Source organism: Drosophila ficusphila, unplaced genomic scaffold (assembly GCF_018152265.1).
Source record: "Drosophila ficusphila isolate 14025-0441.05 unplaced genomic scaffold, ASM1815226v1 contig_198, whole genome shotgun sequence".
Lineage (NCBI taxonomy): Eukaryota > Metazoa > Arthropoda > Insecta > Diptera > Drosophilidae > Drosophila > Drosophila ficusphila.
In genome coordinates, this window is record NW_025064092.1 from 6091464 (window position 1) to 6115759 (window position 24296).

The 24296-nt window shown below is 40.7% G+C and overlaps 2 protein-coding genes across 2 annotated transcripts; one reads left to right on the forward strand and one right to left on the reverse strand.

The window, feature by feature from the left end:
• The first annotated feature begins 838 nt into the window (after positions 1 to 838).
• On the forward strand, positions 839 to 1579 carry LOC122319741 (trypsin alpha-3-like). The gene has a single exon (XM_043207387.1). It carries the CDS (start codon positions 839 to 841, stop codon positions 1577 to 1579), a length of 741 nt encoding a protein of 246 aa, XP_043063322.1.
• Positions 1580 to 7478: 5899 nt separating this feature from the next.
• On the reverse strand, positions 7479 to 19149 carry LOC108088683 (transmembrane protein fend). The gene is made up of 4 exons (XM_017186624.2): positions 18150 to 19149; positions 11328 to 11375; positions 10151 to 10393; positions 7479 to 9686 (listed from the first exon to the last, which is right to left on the reverse strand). Exons 1-4 carry the CDS (start codon positions 18366 to 18368, stop codon positions 9270 to 9272), a joined length of 927 nt encoding a protein of 308 aa, XP_017042113.1. The 5' UTR covers positions 18369 to 19149; the 3' UTR covers positions 7479 to 9269.
• Positions 19150 to 24296: the final 5147 nt, after the last annotated feature.

A 24296-nucleotide genomic window follows, 5' to 3' on the forward strand; every position in this document is an offset into this window, starting at 1 on the left:
CGAAAAGTTCTACACTTGGGAAATAACTCATTTCATTATTTTATGTAAAGTCCCCAAAATCGAATTGGATTTCTCCAATCAAATTAGCATAAAACTTCAGGAATTGCCCACAAAGTGGATTGCGAGCAACGGCACTTCCTGCCCGCAAAAAGTAGGCTATGAAAAACACCACCTCCTCCCCCTCCCCTGCAGAAATCGTATCAATACACGTGACTGAATCAAATCACAGAACTGACAGGCATTCTGTGTTCCTAAACTCTCCGTCATCCTGCAATCCTGCATCCTAATCCTAAGCCTCGACGAATCCGCGCAAACAAGTGTAGACGAATAATGGAAATCATCATGGATAATGCTCGGAATCAAGATGTCTCACGGCTGTCAGCTGTGCCTGCTGTTCTCTCCTCCTCTCCCTTCGGATGTCCTGGCCGCTCAGTGATGACTACTTAACGGTTTTCTCTAATTTCAGCTTGTTGAATTCATCAATTTTAGACGGATTTACAATTTAAAGGTTGAAATAGTTGGTAAGGATTGCAATCGACCAAAAGCAAAGTTATTTATTAAAGACTTATATCGTTTTTCGTTTTTAATTAGTTTCTACCTATTGAATAATAATTGCTTTGTACTTTTTAAATTCCAAACACATTCCGTTATTATTGATTTTTGTTTCGTTACAAAGTGTTACATTTAATAGTTTTTCTGATAAGTGGATTCTTCAGGGCTTCTGATATTCAAACTATTCGCAAGTCAGATAATTGGAGTCGATTGAAGTCAACGGAGAACCTATAAAAACGTGGGCTCTTCTACACTAAAATCAAACACAACTCGAACGTAATACAAAATGTTCATGCAGTGGACTCTTGTGATCTTCAGCGTAACCCTGATCTCCGCCGGATCAATTTCGGAGCGGATTGAGGGAGGAAGTCGGGCAGAAATATCCAAATTTCCCTGGCAGGCTTCTCTTCACATATACGGCCTCTTGACCTGCGGTGCTGTCATCTATAGTAACGAGATCGTCATAACAGCAGCCCAGTATGTATTACCTGAATTTCCAAAGATCCACTCTGTGAGAGTGGGCTCATCTATCGATAACACCGGAGGGCAAGAGGTGCAGGTGGCACAAATTATTAGCCACGAGAATTTTAAATTGAAAGGAGTATTTGCACCCAACAACATAGCCGTCATTCGACTTCAGTCTAAACTTATATTAGGCAACAGTGTGAGTCCCATTCCATTGGCAGATAAAGCCCCCAGTTCTGGATCGTTAGCCTGGGTTTCTGGATATGGAAGACCCGAACCTGACGAGCTCAAATCACAAAATCTATTCTATAGCGCTCTTAAAATTGTGAATTTCGATGAGTGCCAGAATTTATATAAGTACTTGAGTGAAGATATGATTTGTGCCGGCGCTCCTGGGCACAGTGTCTACGAGAAAGATGTCGGTGATCCTCTGGTCTCCGATGGAAAACTGGTTGGTATCGTTTCCTTTGTCTCTAAATGGGGCCTTTCGAAATATCCCGTAGTCTACGCTAATGTAGCGGAGCTTAAGCCCTGGATTTTAAATGCAATTGCTAAACTCTAAAACACTTAACATGCGAGTACCATTCTATACCAAAAAAATTAAAAAATTAATAAAAACAAGAAAGGAAGCTAGCAGTCATCACACTTGTTTTACTTCAACAACGCAGTAATGACGATTTTTCTACTGATTTTTTTATATTTTCACCGATTGATGATATAGTCGTCCGATTTTGATGAAATTTAATAAAATTATTAAAAAAAAAAAATTAATGAAAGTAATTACCTTCAATGGCATGCCACATCAAAATCTGATTAATTTTGGAAAGGTTATAGTCTTGCGAGTAGTGCAATGTTAATATAATGTTAATTTAATATAATATAAATTTAATGTTAACTTAATGTTAATTACATTTATATTGACACGTCATCGAAAATGATAATTAAAAACTTTTAACGTTTTCTTGCACCTATAATTCTGGTTGATTCTTAGTGGGATACCACTGGATTTTGGTCAAATGCTCAGCATTCCGGGACGACCGGTAGTTTTTTTGAGAAACTCTCTGCGGTCTTTGGAAGTCTGTGTGTGCTTGTGTGTTGGTGAAGTGATTCCAGAATGGGAGAGAGAGAGTATCCGGCCGACTCCTCCTACTGGAGTCCACTCTCGGATGCAGTGCATCATGGCGTAACTTGTTAGCATGGGCTTTTGGATGCCAGATGCCTTCCTGCTTGGTGTGGATTAGTATGCAGTGCATCATCACTTGACTTGGCATGGAGTTTTGTATGTCCTCCTACTCGGAGTGCAGGATGCACTGCATCTAACATGACTTGGCATGAACTTAAAGGAGCCCGAGTATAGCGGTGAGCATCATTTTTTTTTTTAAATTAAGTGATGACGTGTTTTTTTGTAAATGTAGTGCAATAATTTAATTTAATATTTATTTTATTTTTATTTCAGGTTTTTGGAAGTATATTTGACAGGTTGCAGAAAATAATTGGTGGCATCATCTTGCTTGTAATTTGGAGCTGGTCATCAGGATGCAGTGCACCAAGATTTTTTCGCAGTGAGTACATCGACTATGCATGGTTTTAAAAGACAATATAATAGATAAAGATAGATAGTTCTATTGGAAAAAAACAGTTTCAACTTCCTGCTTCCAAACCAAAAACGAAAACAATTAAGTATCAATTTATTTTTGGTATATTAAGTTACTTGTTTTTATCCGTGTTCGTCCATTTTAGTTTTGTACAGATCCGCAGTTCTGATTAGATATTTTTTGGCATCACTCCTGCAGCAGTCGACACTGTCTTCCTCTCTCTTTGTTCCTTTTCGCGATGCTCCTTTTTGGATGTCGCTCCACTCAACTGTCGCTCTCCTCTCTCCTGACGAACTGTAACCTTTGGTAAGGTTAAATGTGAGCAGCGGAACCCGCGAATTGTGCCACGCCAAAAGAGGAGTGTTGAGTGCAGAGGGGGGTATGGAGCGGGGGGCGAGGCGCCGACGCAGAAATATGGGGTATAAGGATATCAGAACATCAGGACATGCCGCTCTTCCGTTATCCCTTGCAGCCAACTCGAACGTGTTGCGTGGAACCTGTTCGTTTGGCTCTCTTTCCACACCGTTCTCCCCACCTTCTGCCCCACCCACTTGCACTTCCACGTGGGTGTGCTTCGGCTATAAACAGCAAGAGCATCTGTGTCTGTGTGCTTGTGTGTGTGGGTTTATCTCCGTATCAAAATCAAACTGATTCAGCATCTCCATCAGTATTAGTATCAGCAGCAGCTCTGCTTTAGTCTCTGCCGCAGTCGGCGTAACTGCTGAAGTACGAATACGGTGGAGCCTCACAAGCTCTGATTCCAGATTTTTTAAATCCTTTTTAACATTTTAAAGGTAAATAATATATATTTGTAATCTGGATATAAGTAATATCTTTAATCTTTGCATTGTCACCTAACTTTTTCTTTTAATATTATTTTTTGAAATTGATATTTTGATTGAGTGTAATTTTCTAACATTTAGATACCACCAAAAAAATATATGTTCGTAATAGTAAGGTTAAACTGTAACCCCGTTGGATGCCCAAAAATGGGGGAATTTGTGGGGCTAGAGAAGCGCTAGAGTCGCCTGTCGCTGCAATGATTGAGATTAGTTTCCATTTCTTAATTGAAAAGTTGCTCTAATCTTTTCATATTTGTGGAAATTTGCCACAGAAATTTATCAATTTTCCAGCCCAGCCTTGGCCGCCTTGGCGCCCACTTTTGGACCCAGCCACCACCCTCTCTTTATTCTCCCCTCCGAGGAACTACAATGCCCTTCTGGCAGGCAAACTGCCTTGAACAGAAATCGCCCTTCAGTCTGCTGTCGCTGCACTGGAAAAACAATTGCGGCCGAAAGGGTGGTGAATTTGATGCCAATTAAGGAAAAGGTAAATTGCCAACGGAAGGCAAAGTTTTAAATGTCCTTTCATGACAAGTTATGCTGTTCATTTAATGAGGACATTTCGCGCACACTTAAATTCATTATAGAAGTTGTTCTGCGATATTCTTGGACCAAACTTAAACACTGCCCAATTACTTAGTTAATAGCAAATAATGATTGTTATAAATAGTATGTTTTTGTAAATCCTTATACTTATTTATAGTAAAATTTTTTGAGTACTGTCATGGTAAAAACTGATAGTTTGGTAACTATTTTAAATATTAGAGGATAAAAAATTGCATACTTTTTGTCACCTTAAAATGGATATCTTATATTCTGTTTGCTCAGAATATAGTGTCTTATTTTATTGCAGTGCTGCTGCTTTTGTAGTTGTTTTATTCCCAGGGCCAATCTCATCGCCCCCCAAACATCTCGCTCCCAATCTCCCCGCCCCATTTGCCCGCTGGCACTTCTGGGGGGGAATGAAAAAAGTAATTTTGTGCAACGATGCGACGACCCTTGGCCAAAAAAAAAGACACAAAACAGAAAAAGAAAAACAACAGCGGGAACAACAACAAAATTGTAATGAGAAACCTTTTATGGCACAAACACATGCTTGCTTTTCCACCCGCCTCCGCCCACTTTCCACCCCCTCTTACCACCCAAAAAGCCAAGTTATCTCTTCTGTTCTCTTCTCGTTTGCCTTTTAGTCGTAGTCTAATTTTATTTGGTTTGCTTTGCGCTTCATCTGCTTCTCCTTCATCTTCGTTCACTTCTTTCTTTTGTCTACTTAGAATTAATAATTTTTGTTGTTTTTTACTTCTTTTTTTTTCATTTCCATCGTGTTGTAATACAATATGTTTGTAGGTACTCTATATGTATATATACAGCTGGGGTCAAAATAATAGCAGTAGCTACTAAGAAACCAAATATTTTGATATATTTGATGAATTGTTTGTGAGCTTTGCCCCGATTAAAAAAATTTCTTTGTCACTATCAAAGAATTTTAATATTCAATCATTTTTTTCTGTAAATTATAAACTAAGATATATTTTTTCAAACGTTACCATAAGATTGTTTGTTCCTTATTTTGGACGACCACTGCTATTATTTTGACAACAACTGTAGTTGCTTTTGTTTTCTTAGCGTTTTTTAGGTTGTCCTTTTTTTTACTTTTGTTTGTTTGATAATTTATATTACAAAATAAAAATCAAAAAGTTAAACGGGGTGGGGCCCGGTTAGGGGTTAAGGATGGGGATGGGATGGAACGGAAGTTTGGGGCGCGGCCAAGGGTTAAGGGAAAGAGAGGTGGAATTTGGCAAATGATTTGGATTTGGCAGGTGAGCCCCTCTCTTGTTCTCCTCCCGCTCTCCAAGCGAATTTCTTTTGTGTTTGTTTGTTTCGGTGTGTGTGTCTCTTGGGGTGTGGGCGTGGGTGTGAGTGTGGGCGTGTCCATTGGGAGCATTGGAGCATCTTTATCGAAATAACATTGTAATTGCTTTTTGATAAATGAAGCACGCGCTGCACAACTGACAGCCGACCAACAAAAGCAACGAAAGGCACCAACTAAAACAAACAGTGAGAGCGGGAGTGAGGGAGCAATGCTCTAGCACCAAAGTTACCCTCTCTTTTTTATTTCTTTGCTAAGATCAAAAGCAATTAGAAATCCAACAGGACTCCTAATTGGGAACAAGTGGGTTTCAAGTGGACTTGGAGTTGGAATTGCATTACACTTAAATTAAAGTTTAAGTCATACAGAAAAAAAATCAAAGGTATTGGTCTTACATACTCTAAAATATGTTCCTTAATCACTAATTGACTAAGCAGCAAGCAATATGCATGATAATATAAAAAAGTTTAGTCAATTGTTTAAAAACATAATTATAAAAGAAGTAAAAAAATTTTTGTTGAATCGTATTGCGACACGATTTTAATTTATCTTTATTTCTTAAAGAGCTGTATTTTTCTTTTCCCTCAATTTTAATTTAAACATTAATCAGGTAAAGAAAAAAAATAACAAAATATTTTATATTGTTCCATATATGTATCTGGTACTTTTATAAATATGCTTAGCTTATCAGGAAGAAGTTTATTTGGTTAAGTTTTCTTTGTTTTTTTTTTCTAAGTTCAAAATGTTTGTTTTATAAATAACCATTTGTATTGGATATAAATACATACACCTAGTTTTATATATTTTTTTTTTACATTTATATGAAAACATTCAAAAGTAAGTGATATAAAAAATAGGAAAAGATTGAAATGTACATTTAAAGGAATCAAAGTTTAACATGTTTTTCAGTCCACACTTAGTTTTATTCTTTTTTTGTATTTTTTTGTAAGAATATTATATATATATATATTTACTTGGAAGATTTTAGTTGAGTAGTTGGAAACGAAGGTTTGGATTGAGAAGTACGGTGAATTTGGTATAAAATAATATAGAATAAATTATTCATGTAAATAATTGTTTTCACTGTTGAGCATTCACTGCTTTTCAAGGGGTATTTGGTGGACATGCCCTCGTCTTTAATGGGTATTGGGGTTATAAAAGCAAAGTCGCTTGGACGTCTCACTCAAGTGTCGCCCAGACCTAATATACCCCCCCGACCCCCCGTCTTTAACCCACTACAGTCCATTCGAAAAGGGGGTGGGCACCACGCACTCTGGGAAGACAATTTAAAATGTTGAAAAATGCTCAGCTAATTGGCAGTTGACAGCGTCGAGAGCCTGGGATTGGCTTGGCCCACAAAATACGGAAAAAAAAACACAACACAGACATCGGCGGGCAGGGGTTAAGAAGGGGGAAATGGGTAGGGGGAGGGGGAGTGCTGTAGGGGCATATAAATTTAATTTGGTTTATAAAAAGTGCTTGAGAATGTAGAGTGGGGAAATGCTGAAGTGGCCGAGCGAACAACAGCTGAACAAAAAACGGGGATGCTGGGGCGGCCGAGGGTTAAGGGGATCGCATCTAATGGCAGCCAAGTGGCCGCCAAAGCCAACCCCCTTAGCTAATCCAAAAAAAAACAAGAACAAAAAAAATGGAAAAACCAACAAAAAAATTAAATTAAAAAAGTCAAGAAATTAAAAATAAAAGTCAAAAAAAAAAGAAAGGCAAGAGAGATGGACGAAAAAGTTCGGAAGCCAAAAAGAGAGTTTTTCGCCAAAGAGATGGGAAGAAAGGAAAAGTTTAATCGGAAATTCTTCAGAGAATACTTTTCCGGCTGCGGCAAAGGAATTTTTCCATTTTCCATTTCATCTAGCCAAAGAAGTTTCTCATAATCGACACGACCCCTTACACAATCAACCCCCTTGTCTTGAATGCATTTGCATATCCCAACTCTAATTTATATGATAAGTGGGAGGACGACAGGGGGGGAGAAACACAGAGGAGTAGACAGAGGAAGGCTGCAAAAGGGGGAGCGACACACACACACACAAAAATCGATGCCTTAGTTTTTTGATTATAGAAGGGGTTTACTACACACGTAGTGTATATGTATATGTATTCCCATGCCAACCCGCAACAAATAAAAGTAGCCAAAAATGAGCTGCAATAACAAATCAAATTATATTTACATAATAAACGAATAAAGGATAAATATTGAAAGGGCACCGTACTTCCGCTTCCATCCTTCTCGTCCGAATTTATTCATACACAGTACATATCTAAAATGTGATTGGCATATTTCGTTTTTAGTCTTAACGAGTCTCTGCCACACAAAAAAAAAAAAGTAAAAAAAATAGAGGTAACACAATTGGATCGCTAAACTAAAATTAAACTAGGACTATATATATATTGTATGGCAATGGGTTCAGACTGCACAAAGTTCTCACTCCAGTAATTCCATTTTGGGGGAAGGTTGGTTGGGTTTTCTTTTAAAATGGCTAAGCAAGTACGTTTATTTTGATTCGATCGAAGTTCACTAATTCACACTACAACCATTGGAGCAGATATTAAAAGCACACACGTTCTTCCACATTAAAAAAAAACATCGAAAGCAGGAACGCTCCATTAATCTTATTGAGTTTAATACTACTTTTACTTTCTTTTTGCTTTCCATGGAGTTGACCAGCCATCTTCTTCTTCCCCCTGGAAAACCCTCTACTTCTCTTAGGTCTTAGGCCTTAAAATCATAGGTTAACAAAACAATGGACCACTTAAAATATAAATAAATTAGGGCTAGAATATTTACAGGCATTTTGCGTAGCGAAGTTTTCTCAGCTTATCTCCGTATTAACTATAGTTTAGTTTAGTTTAGTTAGTTACTTTGTTACTTTGTTTTTACATGCTCAAGTACAATAAGTCAGTTATAATAGTTTACTTTGTTGTTGTTGTTGTTGTTAATTCAATTGAGTTTGTCTAGGTATAAACATTTAAAAATTTTGAAAAATATTTACTTTTGATTTAAGTTTTCTTGTTAATTTCTTATTCTTCGTTTTTTTTCTTGTTTTCTTTTGCTTTGTTTTTCTCTTTTATGTACTATGTTTCATTGAAGTTTGAAGACGACGAAAAATGGAAAAGAGATGCATGATATTTGTTATTAATATTAATTTGTTGCTCATTTGTTTTTAGCCTGAGATAAAAACAAATGCGTTTTGTTTGTTTGTTTGTTTGCAAGCGAGCGACGACGATTGACAAAAAATTTGTAGCAATTTGTTGCATTTAGTTTGGTGTATGTAGTTGGTTGGCCGCTGGCCCCTAGTCTATAATATAATATAATATATAGTAATATAATATATATTTATATTCGTAACCGTAACCGCAAACGTATCTTTATCTGTTTTCTGATTCTGTTTCTTTTTCCGTTTCTGCTTTTGTATCTGTAGCTCTTTCTTGATCTGTTCTGCAATTGTATCTCTGGCTGCGCTGCTTGTATAACTATGATATATATATATGTATATAGTAAATGCGTTAAGTGTATAATATAGTTGGTATATGTATATAGAGCTATGTATGTTAATCATGCGTGTATATATGACTGCGCTGGTTTGGCATTGGGATCTACGAATGGCAGAGGATAAAACTTAAACTTAGTTGAGCGAACTTTGCCTTTTGACTTTTCGATCCAATTCGATCTGATCTATCGCATCGAACCGCAATTCAGGATTTTCCGTTTTTTTGGGAAAAGGGAACTAACTATTAAATAATCGGCGAAGAGTATGTACATAGTTTCCTTCGCTTCGGTTTTGTTTTTGCTTTTTGGGGTGCAGAATATCACATAGTCAGACATCTATATATATACGACTACAAGTTCTCCGATCGGCAATTGCCCTTCTCCATCCTCCATGCTCCATACTCCATCCTCCATCCTCCATGATCCATCCTCCATCCTCCTTAGACATGCAACGTGGAGGCGTCCAGTGAGTTTCGGGAGCAGGAGTTGCGACCAATCAAGGTGGCCGTGTCCGCACTGTCCGCGTCCAGGGGGAATCGCTTGCGCTGCGGACGCAGGAAGAGGAACATGACCAGCAGGGCCAGGAAGAAGGCCAGTGCTCCGAAGGCCGGATAGACCACTCCGCCCAGTTCGCTGGGCGTGGGCAGGGCACTGATTATATACACCCGATCCGTGGGCCGCACCCGAATCCGCTGCTCCAAGTGCTCCAATGGCTCCAACGACACAGACTGGCTCTTTTCGGTGCTCGGAGTGATCGCGGTGGTCGAGGTGGTGGTCGAGGTGGTGCTCGTTGTCGTGCCCACCAGCTGAGTGGTGTCCACATTCAGTTTGATCGAACGACGCATCACACCAGTGAGCTGATGGGTAAGAATGAAAAGAATCGTTCAGAGTTTGATTAGCTGATATATTTCTATAAAGCAAATAGGTAAAGTGTCTCATTTTAGGCTTATGTGTAGCTTATCTTGTTTGTAAGCAATAAAAGGTTCTTAAGGTGTTTACCCAACTATCTGTAAGTGCTCCAGAAAACTCCACATGATAAGTAAGCTAGATAGTGAGATGTTCTAAATAAACCAATGAAAACTTTAAACCTACCAAAGATAAAGTTCTTCATTTTGTCACCCATGAATATCTATATCAACCTTTATTAAATAAGAATACTCTTCAAATTACTTGATATTTGAATCAAATACATCTATTTCTCAATCCTACGATATTACCTCTAACATTCTTCAATAAACCCTTGTTTTATTTATCCTTTCCTTATCTTAAATCTTATGACTATTTCTCTTAACCCCGGATATCAACCTAGTTGGAAACTCACCTTGTGCTTGCATTTAACCTGGATGTTGTAGACGGTGTCTGGCCACAGGGACAACTCCGCCCGAGCGGTGTCCGTGAGCAGATTGCCGATCAGGCCGCCGCCGGAGACCTCCCAGGTGATCAGGCATTGTCGCGAGGCATTGGCTATCATCTCGTCCCAGCCGATGTCCGTGAGGACGAGCGACTCCTGGCGCTGGGCCTTCAGGATCCTCAGCTCGAAGGGGGCCAGCAGCTTTTGACAGCACTGCAAAAAGGGAAACCAGACCATGATTCACGAGGATGCCAAGGAGCAGGAGCAGCAGGAGCATCAGGAGCAGCAAGGACAACGCCCAAGGCGAAACACGAAGCGTTAAGAAAAGACAGGAAAACCAGGGAAAGGCAGGGAAAGGTAGGAAAATTCAGGGGAAAGGGGAAAAGGGAAAGGGAAAGCGGAGGAAAGGAAAGTTAGCTATTTGTCAATTATTTCTTGTAATTATGTGGCGCGCCCGCAGGTAGGCAATGAAATTTCTGTTCGTCCTTGCCTCGGCTGCCACACTTTTCGCCCCCAAGCGACAGCGTTTAACCCATTAGGGCCCCGGACCGTTTCATTTGGAATAATTCATGTCCCCGCCGTGTGTAAGTGCCTAAAAATGTTTACGGTTGGCAATTTGGTGCGACGGGAAAACCCTTTCGCCTTTCCTTAACTTTCCACCCGGCCTGCTGGATAATAAATGTAGATTAAATTTCGGGCGTTTAAAAAGATACTCCTCGGGAGGAATTCTCTCGAAATTGTCAAATTTCTAATGAAATGAAAGACGCAATGGCCAATAAAGTCGTGTTGCACAATTAAAATGATTTACATTTTAGGGTAGCAAAGTTTACTCGCATTAAAGGTGATGAGAAAGTTTATAAATGATATATGGTTTATTATAAACTAAAATATGTTACTGGTTATTGTTTGAAAATGATCTACTTTTAATTAAACACAGTTTCTCGTTTAATGGATATAAAACTCCCACTTGAAAGAATTAGGTTTTAGTTTCCTATTTTTCCGCCATTTGGTGATAAGTGGAGTACAATATATGGCGAGAATGGCGAGAGTTTATGCCACTTTCCAAGCAGTTTTGAGCCAGCAATAATGGGTTAATGACATCGTTAGCCTGTCGCACAAAGGACAAACACGGGATGAAGATACTTACGTTTGTGCAATCAACGGAATCCTTACAATAATGCCAGTCCTTCGAAAGCTGCAAAGACGGAGAGAGAGAGAAGGAGAGATGAGTGTGAGAAAGAGACAGGAGACAGGAGAAAGTTAGTTAGTGGGCGTGGCCTAATCGAATTTTAAGTAAGCTAGGAAAAAGTAATCAGGCCCAGGACCCCAGGCTGCCAGGACAAACAACAAGGAGTCATCAGCAGGCTCCTTTCTGCCCCAGTCCCTATCTTATGCTCCCAACAATAGACGCAAATTTGTAACTTGTAATAAGAGGCAAGGCAGTCAGGACAAAAAAATAAAAAAAAAAAACAGGAAAAGTCTATGGAGACTACACCCGCGGTCAAAAGAATACAAAAGCCAACTTCATTTTAAGCTCCAATGCAAAGCAATACTTAAAAATTCTCTAATGAAATGTTTAATTATTTAAAAAGATATTCAGAACTGAAAACTTAAGTTCTTATTATTAACCCAGTATTACCTAATACCTAAACATTATCTAGGGAAATGTTTAATTATTTAAAAGGATATTCAGAACTGAAAACCTAAGTTCTTAAATTAAAATTATTAACCCAGTGTTACCTAATACTTAAAAATTCTCTAGGAAAATGTTTAATTAATTAAAAAGATATTCAGAACTGAAAACTTAAGTTCTAAAATTATAATAATTAACTCAGTGTTGAGTGTATTTTGGAATCCCAGTTCTTTGGGCTTCCTCAATTTGGATACCGAAATCCCAATATTATCAAATCAATGGAAATGCTTAGGTAAATTGTCTGTTGCCTTGGGCAATTGTGTTAATCCCTTTCGCTATTTATTTGACCGGTCCTGTACACAAGTAAATGACCACAAACGTTTGTGTGCCGTCCCGTCCGTCGTCGTCTATGGCGAATTGAAAATTTCACGCTCCCGGCAATGAGGATAATGAGGAGGATTGCCGTGACAGGACGATGGGAAGGGCAGGAGGATCGGGATCAAAACCGGACTGCCTGCTTAGCCTTTGTCAACTGTCGCCTTAGTCTCAAAACAGCTGAACTGAACGGAACAAAATAGAACACAGAGCTAAAACTCAGCTGAACTAAGGAACAGCGGGCAGTACGAGGTACCAGGACCATTTCCCCTGGTTTTCCCCATTCGCAGTCCTTTTATGAATGAGCAACCGGCAGGCAGACAAAAAGACAGACAGACAGACAGACAGACAGACTCAGAAATGACTGAGGGAAGACCAATTTCCCCCTCCACCAGCGATTAGAGATGGGTGCGTGACAAATTGTTATGACTCGGAATTTACAATATTAAAAAAAATCAAACGAGGCGGTCCCAAGCTCACAAACTCAATTCATTGGGCATTCGTTTTCGGTTTTCAGTTTTCCGAGTTTTCGGGATTTTCGGGGAGGGTTAAGTAACCCTAAATGCTTCTTGCTGCAAGCCAGATTTATGGTTATTGCATTCGCCGGCTTTAGTTTTATGAAATCTTTATCTACAGCCTCAGTCGATTGGTCATACTAGTTAATTTGGAACTCTGATTGAATTGTATGATTCCCCATATTAAATACAAGTATTTTCTGTATCTTTACCATATGAAAATACCCAACTTGGCGAATCTCTGGTTGAGCACACTTAACTAAAATCAATAATAATAATAGCCGGCAACACTTACACCCTAATGTTTGTTTAACATGAACATGTGTACATGGCACCAAACCTAATCCTTATCATAATAATCAGCCTGCAGCTGCGAATTATAATCGTTTAATTGACCCTTGGTGCTGGTGCCACAAAGCCTTGACTTTAATTTCTACTAGGTTTTTAAGCCTCAAACAACTTTAGTTTAGATTTTATGTTTGGTTTCTTGCCGGGCAGCTAAATCGTTCCTTCTTTGTGGGACTTCAACTTAAGCCATGATATTATCCGCCCGCTCAATCGTTTCTTGGCAACTCCGCTTAAGCCAAAGCCACTCCGATGCTATCCGGCCCTCTAAGCCCTTAAATGCATCCGCACTTTCTGCAAATGTAGTTGTACTTGCATCTGGATCGATCATCCATCATGCTGGCTAAGGAAGGCTGAGGAAGGCTAAGGAAGTGGCAAAACCCCGAACACGAACCCAACTGGTCGCTGGACAATGGCTGCCATCACCTTTTGGGCCAACTTTGACGGCGGCACTTTGTCATCATTACACAATAAGGCAGGAAAATCAGGAGTGGAGGGGGAAACGGAAAGGGAAGAGGAGCAGGAGCAGCAGCACAAGCTGGAGATGGAGATGGGGATGGAGAAGAGGACCAAAACCAAGCAGTTGTGGCAGATAAAAACGACGAATGCCAAAAGGAAAATCGCAAAGACAACATATTTTCCGCTCAATTGAATTTCTGGCCTCTGAAGATGTGGACTGTAGCTGCTGAAGTTGATGAGGGGAGGATTCTGGATTCTGGATTGCGATTCGAACGCAGGACTCTCAACAGAGGACTGAGAAACAAGGGGAACAAGGATGTGGACGAGGCCTGAACCTGAAACAACTTGGGCGATAAGTAACAACAATAAGGCGTTCAGTTCCAGTATGAATGTATGAATGAATGAATGAATAACTGAAATGAATGACTGACCCAACCGACGGAACGACCGACTGAATGAAAACGCTGAACTGGCAAATCTTTTGGCCCAGCGGCTTTCCCCGATTTCCCATCGCTTTCCACACAGTCTCGAGACGTTCGACCACGACCACTTCGACTACTACCTGGCCCAAAATGTGTCTGGGCCAAATAAATTAAACGCAGGCAGCGACAACTTTTACATGCAATTGCCCTGGCATTTCACACCCCGGCCAACTGCACTCGAAGAAAAGTGTTAAAACCGGCACCTGAAAGCGGCGGAAAATCACCTTCACCTTTGTTGAACGAATAAAATTTCCCGCACACATTGTTCAGGTAAATATACAAAATTTCGTTAAATCCCTGCGATTTAGAGTCTATTTGTTTCCTTTGTAGGTTTATTTTCCTTTGTTTTCGTATATTTAAACCATTTCGTTAATTGTTTTGGAACAATACAAATATTCATATATGCTAATAGGGGTTTCAAATGGTTTCATTTTGAGGGAATAAGCCTTCTATTTATAAATCCTAATTTGTTTGTTCATTAGTTTTAAATGGTTTTCTTTGTGAGGTAAAAGTTTAAATCTTTTATTTTGAAATCCTCATTTACTGCGAAAAATATGAAGTGTGATTTGTAGATATTATATTTGAGATATTACTAGACTTGTTAGGTTATTGAAGTATTTATTTTTTCTTCAAGTGTGCAAACTGGGCCGCTAGATTCCGTAGGCCACATAAATTACCAAAGTTGGGTCAGTCAGTCAGTTTTTTGAGCGGCTTTTATGAGACACGTACGCATACGTAGATATATTCGATGATTCCACCACCAGCAGCGGCCGAACTACGTGCCTCGCATATACATCAAGATCGAATCTTCCGGCCATCGTGCCACCCGGAAAAATCCACCCGGCACCCAAGCCACTGGAGCACCACCCACCGGAATCACCCAAACCCACACACCCAAACCGAAACCACCCACTGGAGTTGGAGGAAAAGTCTTTCATGGTGTTAATTTGGCGCTGATTGAGCAACGCATTCGCATTCGCATTCCCCGTTCTCGATTCTCGATTCTCACTTCTTGGGGGTTGGACAAAAGGATGGAAGTATGAAAGTATGGAAGGATGGATGGATGGATGGATGGGTGGATTAGTTCCAGTTAGTCCTGCGAGCCGAGCATGAAATTAGCCCTGCCTGCAACCCCTAAGAACTTTTGACTTTCGGCGGGGCATCCTGCATTACCGCCATCGCCATCGCCAACCGCCACCACCATTGAGAAACTTCAGCGTTCCAAAACTTCTGCACAGAGTTCGGACTTCAAAGGGCATATCCGATGTAGATGGAGATGGAGATGATGACGGTGATCAGGAATGCAGACGGCATCCACAGGCGAAAGCTTAAGTATTTCGTGCCCAAAATCTGCAATTTCGGACTAAATAATCAACAAAGATTGGCACAAGGAAAGCCGAAAAGCCCAGACCATTTCTGGGCATCAGGGAGGAGGAAAAGTTGAGTGAAGGCAATTCATACAGAGGAGCATCTGCCATGTCAATCAGCACAGATATTTTAAGGCCATCATTTCGTGTATTCTATTCGCTAAAAAATTCCTACTCAATGGGACTATTATCAACTCTTCGATGGATTACTAGGTGAGAAAGATTTAATACAATAATATATTACTTTTGCATTGATTTCCCCATAAATGATGAGCAACTCTGCAACCCTATATCGAAAGTGCTACCGAACTATATTTGGAGCAATTTCTGCTTATGCCCTCGCGTTAAATCAATAAACTTTCGGTCTATATTTGGACGTAACTCAACATAGCGTTTCCCTAGAACCATTTCGAGTGTCGCAGACGACTGTCCGAGTGTCTTGGCCTCTCGAGTTTCATCCCGTGTTTCTTTGTAAGTGTCGCCACAGCACTCATCATGGGCACTCCTCGAGTCAATTGGGTTGAATGCCTCAGCCTGGGCTCCTCCACCGTTTTCCATTCTCAGTTCGCCACTCGAAGTCGTCGAGTCGAAAACCCAATCCCGTACACCTCATAGCCGGCCACAATGAGCTGCTCTCGACTTACTTGGAAATCGGAGATGATATTTATACTCTCGTGTTTTTCCCCACTTGATTTATGCCTGTGTTCTGTGGCCCGCCGGATCGTATTGATATGAAAATTTGATTTGATTTCGTTTGATTGAAATTTATTAACCATCCACAGTTGTCCGACCCTCCCCCAGTGGTTCCGATATCGTTGACAGATCAGCGCGGTTCCAGGAAGTCACGCATTAAAAAATCAACTGCTGGAACTGGCCACAAATCTTTTTGGGAAACTTCGGCCACGGCCCCGTCTTGATTTCAATGCGCCGGGGACGTATTCAAAATTATTTCGGCGGGGATCGGTTACACCAACTGATGGGGAAAAGCCGAATCCCCGGGGTTTCAAAGTTTGTTTAGGGAACCAGAAAGTGTCAATTCAGCGCTTCTCGGGGGTGAGTTCGATTGCAGAGGCATTTCCAACTTGACTTTGTTGTCTGAAAAGTTGGTTATTCATATTGATTAGTTGGGCATTAGTTTTGTGCATCTATTTGCTTTTCCACTATTGGTTTTATCACTCACAAAATGAATATCACGTGGGAATTTGCAATGATTTTATTTAATCAGAAATTTTTTATTTGCTTATATATGAGTTCGATGGATTTTACATTGGTAAGTCAAGGGGATAAATGTCAAACGAAATCCATTCTTTTCATCCAACTTTTTCAGCTGCCTCCGATTTTTCGTGGTCATTTTTCAAAGCTCTCTTTTTGGAGAGCTCATTGTGTCCTTCTTGAGATCCCATTGTTCGCCCCACCTGCTCTATTTCTTGAAAAGATATTCCCCTTTGCCGCGGCCTTTTCAAGTGAAGTTCGCGTGGAACGACATCGTCCATCCATCTGTGACAGCTTTGTACAAATTCGATCCGAGAGCTTTACTCCTTCTTTTTTTTGGCCATTGTCCATATAGCCGTCTCAAATTCAATTCCCGATCTCTATTAGCGACGCTCGACCACCCAGTTGACATCTTTCTAGCGGCCGCCGGCTACCTGAGCGGTAATAACAACAACAACAACAACAAAAACAACAGCAATATAAACCAAGCGGCAACAGAAGCAGCAGAGGCAATAGCTGCGATGTCAACCCGTAGATAAAAGATAAAAGACCCAGCGAGCGGGCATACGAGTACGGGTATAAAAAATGACGTCGCTTTCTGTTGCCTTCACGAACGAACCATTGTCATTGTCATCGACATCTCGACATCGACGACATCGAGACATCCAGGTCTCCTATAACCTTGAAGGTCGGTGCCGTCGAGGGTACAACTGTTGCTACACGCAGAGAAATGGGTGTGTCCGAGACCAATTCGGCATGACCCCAATTAGGGCAATCTTAATCGCATTAAATATTACCTGGCGGAAGTGCGCGCTGCACTTAAATTGACTGGGAAAGTCTGCTTGTTGTGAAATATTTCCCTTAAGACGATCGCAAGCCTTTTTTTGTTACTTCTAAACATCGTATTACTTATGATCTGAGTTGATTTCATAACAGTTTTTCAGAAATGCAAACTTCAAGTGCTGGAAAACCAAAGTTTCTACAGCTTTTTAAGCCTTTCGTTAAAGAAAATTAGCTATTGAATTTCTTAAGAATTTTTTCAACCCCAATTGCCAACTTCCTTTGGGTAAGCGAACAACCATTTTTGGGCAATGCGGTTTTGAAAGTATGAATAAATTTGGAAAACAAAGAATGCAGTACCCTTGAATAGAATTTTTAAGAAATGAAAAATAACAAAACTATGCAAATTTTGTATTGCTAATTAACATAAAAATCTGGAAATGCATGTATACATGGGGAAGTTAAATTTGTTTGACTGTTCAAATTAAGGATGCATCTGGTTTAACCTATTTCAATTTGATGTTTCTGCTGTGCTCCTCCTGGTTATCTAAATAGATCTCGTGGAACTTTAATGGCAGGTGGTCGGCCTATGATTATTTTTTCCTGTGTACAAGCCGCCTACCCTATCGGCAATATTGCCGCTCAACTGGGCATACAACTGTCCATCAAACGACCGGGATCGAAACGGATCCGATCCGAGGTCTTATCTTGGGTTCAGAGTACTGAGTTCTCAGTTCTGAGTTCTGTTTTGAGTCTGGGGGTTTATGAGTCTGGAAGTTGGACTCTTTTTCTTGTGCTTACCTGCTGATAGCAACTTTGACGGCATCTGTTCCTCTGCTTGCCGGCAAAGGGGGCGGGGGCAGGGGCGGCGGCGACGGCGACGGCGGCAGCGGGCGATGTTGGGTCCGCTGCAGGACTCGATATCGATAGCGATAACTGTTTCGATCGGGCGGGCCCCGCCTCCTGGGCAAAGGAAAGGGCGGCAAGGGCACAGGCCATCAAAACAAGTGAGTGGAACATGTTGTTGTCCTGCTGTTCGCAGTGCTTCCTCTTTTTTTTATTATTCAACTTCGCCTCCTTTCTTGTCCTGCCACTCCCTCCTTTTTCCCGAATGGGCGTGGGCGTTGACTCGTGTGTGTTCGTGTGTGTGTTGGCTGTGTGTTTTTGCGTGTGTGCCTTTGTGTGTGTGGGCGTGGAGAGCGGTGTGCTCAGCAGATTGATTAATTGATTGATTTTGTTTGTTTATTTTCGTATCAAGTGGTGTTGCTCTTGTTGTTGTTGGGGCTGGCACATAATAATCGCAGCGTCGACTGCATTTAGTCAAGCGGAGCACTCAGTCCTCTTCTCGGAGTTCCCGCTCTCCTTGCTCTTTTCGCTCCACCTCCTTTGCCTTCTCCCGTTAACTGTAACAGTTAACTGTGGCTCCACATGCTGTGAGCGACAACAACAAAAACGGTTGGCTCTTTTATTTATTTTTTGTGTTGGTTTTTTTCTTGGGTGTTCTCTTTAACTTGCGTTATTTGTTTGACTTTGTTGTTTGAGTACAAGTATAAGTTACACTGGGGGCCACAGCACACGTGAAAAAAAGTAATTGTAACGTTTGTTAAATATACAGAGAGTACCACCCGAAAAATAAGAACGACAGCAATAACAAAAACACACGTCGTAGGACGACAACGACGATGACGAAAAACACGACGAAAGTGAATATACGAAAGAGTATGCGAGCTGTGCGGAATTTCGAATCAAGAGCCGAACAACCAGCGTCGTCGAGGGTTAAATATACATTGGAGATACATTGGAGATGCGTGTTGCCTAACCCCTATGCAGTGCATGGGGTTTAAAACGGCCTGTCAAACAAAAAAGTGAGAGAGCCAACCGAACATTAACGGACTGAACCCGAACGATTTGGCAGTTGCTTTCGTTCGCTGAAGGCGCTGTATCTGGACCATGGTAGAATAGGCAGAAGGTAGTAGTCACGTCGGATCTGTCAGCCCGTTAACAATCCAACGAAAACAGAGAGCACAAACCGAAAAGCGAAACATCACAACAACAACGCCCAGAACTGTCAGGCTGAGAGACAAGAACAGCAACAACGACGAACATCAGTGGCAACTAGAAAAGCAACAAAACCACTGCAGCAGCGCAGCAGCCACTCCAGTAGCTAGATATAGCGAGATGGCTATATTTGGCTAGAAAAAGGATAGCAGAGTCCTGGGGCCCACGAAAATGATTGACACTACAATTTAAATGAAACTAAAAGAACTAATGATCAAAAACCTAGGGTGAGTGAGGGTGCTTTTTTATATAGCTTTTTGAAAACTACCTTGTCTAGCTAGCTAAGAGATTGTTCTTGAGCATCTCAGTTAGCAAGGCCTCCGAGCTCCTTTATCAAACATGTTGGCTTCGAACTGACAAGTTGGGAGGAGTTTTCTGTTAGCAAGTTGGAAGTTGCAAGTTAGAAGTTGCAAGTGGCGGAGTCTGTGTTGTCGGAAAGGGAAGTGGGAGTGGAAGTGTGAGTGAGTGCGGGCAAGAGGGGGCTCGTTGGGGCCTAAGGTTGCACTGGGTTGCCTTGGGCTTCGGCCTCTTGGGTTGGATTGGATTGGATTGGGCGGGGTTGGGGTTGCACGTTGGGCTGGCTCCCGGGTTAGCTCTTTGATGATACTGGGGTGGCAAAGCAGAAAGCCAAAGCCAAAAGGTTCTCCTCTCTCTTCCTCTATCCCCCTTTCTCTTTGACCGTCTATCAACTCCGCTCTCTCCCTCCCGCCACTGCGGACATGCAGATGAATCAAAGCGGCCGCTGATTATAGCAACAATATGGAAATGCCGCTACCCTTAACCCCCCACCTCTTCACCCTCACCCTACCCCTCCCCCTTTTGCCCTTATAGGGGCATTGTTTATTTATACCCAGTATATGCCCAGCAAATATGTGTGTTTGTGTATGTTTGTGAGGTTTTTATAACCTCCATTTGCCAAAGTATAGTAAATTCTTTCAAAGCGTGTACTACATTTATTATTTAAGCCACGCTGCCTCCCCTTCTACTTCTCCATCTTCTCCTTTCCCCCTTTTTTTTCTGCCCTTTTGTTTTAGTCTTTTTCCTATGTCTGTTTTACCGTATTAGCCGCCCCATGCATAAAGTAAAGCACCCGTTCCCATTTTACCCCACTTCGTCGCCCCTACTTCAAGTTTATTTGCATATTTTGACTTTTATGCGGCAAAAATATTACAGACTGCGCTGCCAGCAAACAATATCAGACCACCTCATCCCCCACCCCAATACAATCCCCCTTTCCATCGGCCAACAACACCAAAAACGTTAATAAAGCTAGAGAAGAGACCGCGTTAAAAAAAAAAACTTAAATACAGGCTAACTTCCCTAGCTGAAACTCTACTTTTGCAAAACTAGTTATTGGAAATTGAAAATTCAAAACACTGACTTTTTCTTTTATAGTATTTTAAAATGTTGGTCTAAAATAATAACGAAATGCATCTTTGCTTCGCAAAAAATGCAATATTTAAGAAATATAAAATTATATAAAATACATTTTTACTTTTAAATTATTTATTTTTAAAACGTTTCAAATCGAATTTGTTATTATATTTGAGTTATAGAACTTTGACTGTTTAAACGAAAAGTGAAGAGGAAGTGGAAGTGGAAGCGAGCCGAAAAAAAATTTTTCCCCAACTTATTTTTTTTTCTGGAGTGGAGTCCCGGGAAAAGTTTTGGGTTTTGGGGCGATGGGTCTCTCGGCTTATGACTCCATTGCAACATGTTGCATGTTCGAAATTGCCAAAAACAAAATATGAAAAGAAATGCCCGCAAAGAAAAGAACAACAACAATACATAATAGCGACAGTCAGTTACAAAAAAAAATAGACAAGGTGGCTTCGAAATTTATGTGCCCATGGCGAGCCATTTGCAGTGCTCAACTTTTTGGGCACAAACACCCGTTTACTTAAGCCCTCCGCACCCCACCACCCGACTCCCCCCAAACCCAACTTGCCACCCCTTTTTGACTTTCCCACACCCCTTTTCCATTTCATTCCGCCGCTCTTTGAATTTCCATTTCTATTTTGCGGTTTTTGTTGTTGCGTGTGGCGGCCATCCAATAAATAAAAGGGCCGCAAAGGCAAAAATAAAAACCGTTAGACTTGTCGCAACATAACGGTGAGCTGTCTAAATGATCGCGCCAGTAATACCGTTGGAGACTCTCTTCTTAACAGAGTAAAAAAAACTGGGAACATCAATTTAGTTTACTAATTAAAACTAAAATTAAAAAAAAAAATTAATTTATAAAATTCCCTTTTTTAAAATTTGCATTTATGTTTGCCTTTAGTTGTTATCAAGTTAAAATTGTCAGAAAGAGTAAGAAGTATCATTTATTTGTGTTTAGTTCGTTATTACAGTGTAAAAGCAATGTTACAAACATTCCCGCATTGCACTTGCTTTAGTTTTAAGTTCCAACTCGAGTTTTGATTTACGCACTGCGTAACGCATTTCTGAAATCACGACTGAACTCTGTGGAATGGGTGAAACTTTTCCGAACCATCTTTGACCATTTCCCCACCGCCCCGCCGCCCATGGAGTGCCCCCCACTTCGGCCCGATAAATCTAGAGTCCGGCAGCAGCTGGGCGCTTCCGGCGCAGCATTAATGAGGGGGTGGGCAGCTAAAAGGGGGCTGCAGAAGGCGGGAGACATGTAAGTAGAAATGAAAACGAAGCACAATGAGCACATCCGGCCTTGTTTTGAACGAAGGGGGAGTAAATACCGATAGGGGTAAGCCTACACTTCAAAAACACAAAGTCCAATTCAAAATTTTGAGCTTTTCCATAGAAACTGCATCATTAGTTTATTTGCCATTTTTTTTTATCGATGTTTTGTCATTTTTATGACCTCCGACCTTTCAAAATTTGAAATAAACGGAATTGCAGAAACGTGACTAGATCCCAGCACTTCTAGTCCCAAAATTTTTAAATTTTTATCCGATTTATAGCTGATATACCGCTTTTAATTTGGAATTTTAATATCTTATTATCCATCATGCGTAAAATGTTTGTTTTTGGACTGATTTTTTAAAATTTGTATGATTTTAAAATTTCCGAAAAATGGCTTTGTAGCAAATAACAAGCCGTAAGCCTTTTTTAAAATAAGTGTTCATAATTATTGTTGAATATTTGCCAACTTATTGCCAGCAATTTAGCCCCATTTGTGGATTTAATGGCAGTGCATCTGTGGGCCAGACAAATGGGCTGCATTTTGGCCCCCGTCCCAGAAAACCCCCCATTTCCCATTCTCAGGCCATTAAGAAATTTGAAATTCTTGAAAAATTAGCAGCGCAACAAGGAATGGGAAAGAAACCGAGGCAGAGAAGAAAGCGAAGCCAGGCGAACTCTTACCGAGAATAATTAATGGAATTTTTGAACTTTTAGTGCAAAATGCCTGCGAGACAACTGCTTGAACAGCATTTTCATTGATGCTCCTTGCTGCATGCGCCACAAATAAATTTGTCGTCGACTCGCTGGCAGATTGTTGCAACTGTCGCACTCCCCTTTTAGCAACCCCCTCCTCCTCCCGAAAAAAAAACAAAATACCAGGCGTTGTGAATGAAAATAGAGCAATTTGCATTATTCGCATTCAAGCCGATTTCGCTTTAATGAATTGCACACAACTTGCCAAGAAATAAAGATGAGCACAAAAGTACGGGATGGTAAATGAGATACGTCTGCATTTCTCCGACTTGGCACTTTGTCTACGGGAGTTGGGGTGCATGCATTACAAAGTAGTCCTCCCATCCCCCCTCCATCCATCCACCCATCCACCCATCCATCTTCTCGAAAGATCTCAATCGAAAGAGTCCCCGTCTGATTTCGATATTGGGGTGTCTGTCGCCCCACATTCGGAATTCGCTCATCTCCATCAAAGTTAATGCGAAATATCATTTGCATTCGGTCCGTGCAGATCGCCAAATGAAAAAACCACCAACAGCTGCGCGTCTGATTCGCTATATTTTGTTGTCAAAAATAACAAGGGAAGAGTAAAGTGCAACAGACCGAAGCAGTAAATTCCCTAAGAAAATATTCATTACTGACCCTTAATTATAATTTTAATTTAATTTAAATTGTTGGTCTCGTGATGAAACTTTTTAAATTGTTCCAGTAAATATCAGGTGCTTTGAATAATAAGAAAAAGAATTTAAATGTGTATAAAATGTTTGAGTTTAGCAATTTAAAAATATTTTTTTAAATTTCGTTCATAATTGAGAATGACGTTTTATGCTGGGGGTTTTCTTATATTTCGTCATGCATTTAAATTAAGTACGTTTGGTATTCCAAAACTTTATGCACATTCTGGCATTTGTTGAGCAGGTCCACGTTAGAGATTTCAATGGCACCCCCAGCATATCTAGTAATTCGATCTGGTGAATCAAATCAAAAATGCTTCCCTGCTTGTCTGAATTATAATGCCGCACTTCAAGGGTAACTCGACAGAACAACAAAAAAAAAAAAAAGAAAAGAAAGAAAGGCGAACAAACGAGCCATAACTCATGTCGGCGTGTTCATTAAATGTGCTACGTTTGTCCAGTAAATGGCAGTGACTACTGCCTGCTGCCACATTCATATCCAAACCCACTGTAACTGCCACTGCCACTGCCTCCGCCTCATCATGGGCCACTGTCAAATGCACCGGCCTCCAAAAGGGGGTGGCGTATATTTTATTGTCTATGTGCGCATATGGTCAGCTCATTGTGCAGTCAGTTGTATTGCCATTATCATCTGCGACAGCCATCAGCGTGCTCATCGTGCGGCGATTAATGCGCCCTTCATCCAGTCGCAGATACGTGTTACATCTATCACACATCGCGTACAGTGCGACCTCTATAAATTGCACCACCATCCGCCAGCAAATAAGTAAGATAGGGAAGATAACTATTTGTGTTTTTTTCA

Excerpts from the sequence above, each read along its gene's own strand:
- LOC122319741 (XM_043207387.1), top strand. The coding sequence starts at position 839 with ATGTTCATGCAGTGGACTCTTGTGATCTTCAGCGTAACCCTGATCTCC.
- LOC108088683 (XM_017186624.2), bottom strand. The coding sequence starts at position 18,368 with ATGTTCCACTCACTTGTTTTGATGGCCTGTGCCCTTGCCGCCCTTTCC. Across the intron at positions 10,394-11,327 it reads ATTCCGTTGATTGCACAAAC|TGCTGTCAAAAGCTGCTGGC; the intron begins GTAAGTATCTTC and ends CCCTTTTTGCAG. Across the intron at positions 9,687-10,150 it reads AGGTTAAATGCAAGCACAAG|CTCACTGGTGTGATGCGTCG; the intron begins GTGAGTTTCCAA and ends CTTACCCATCAG.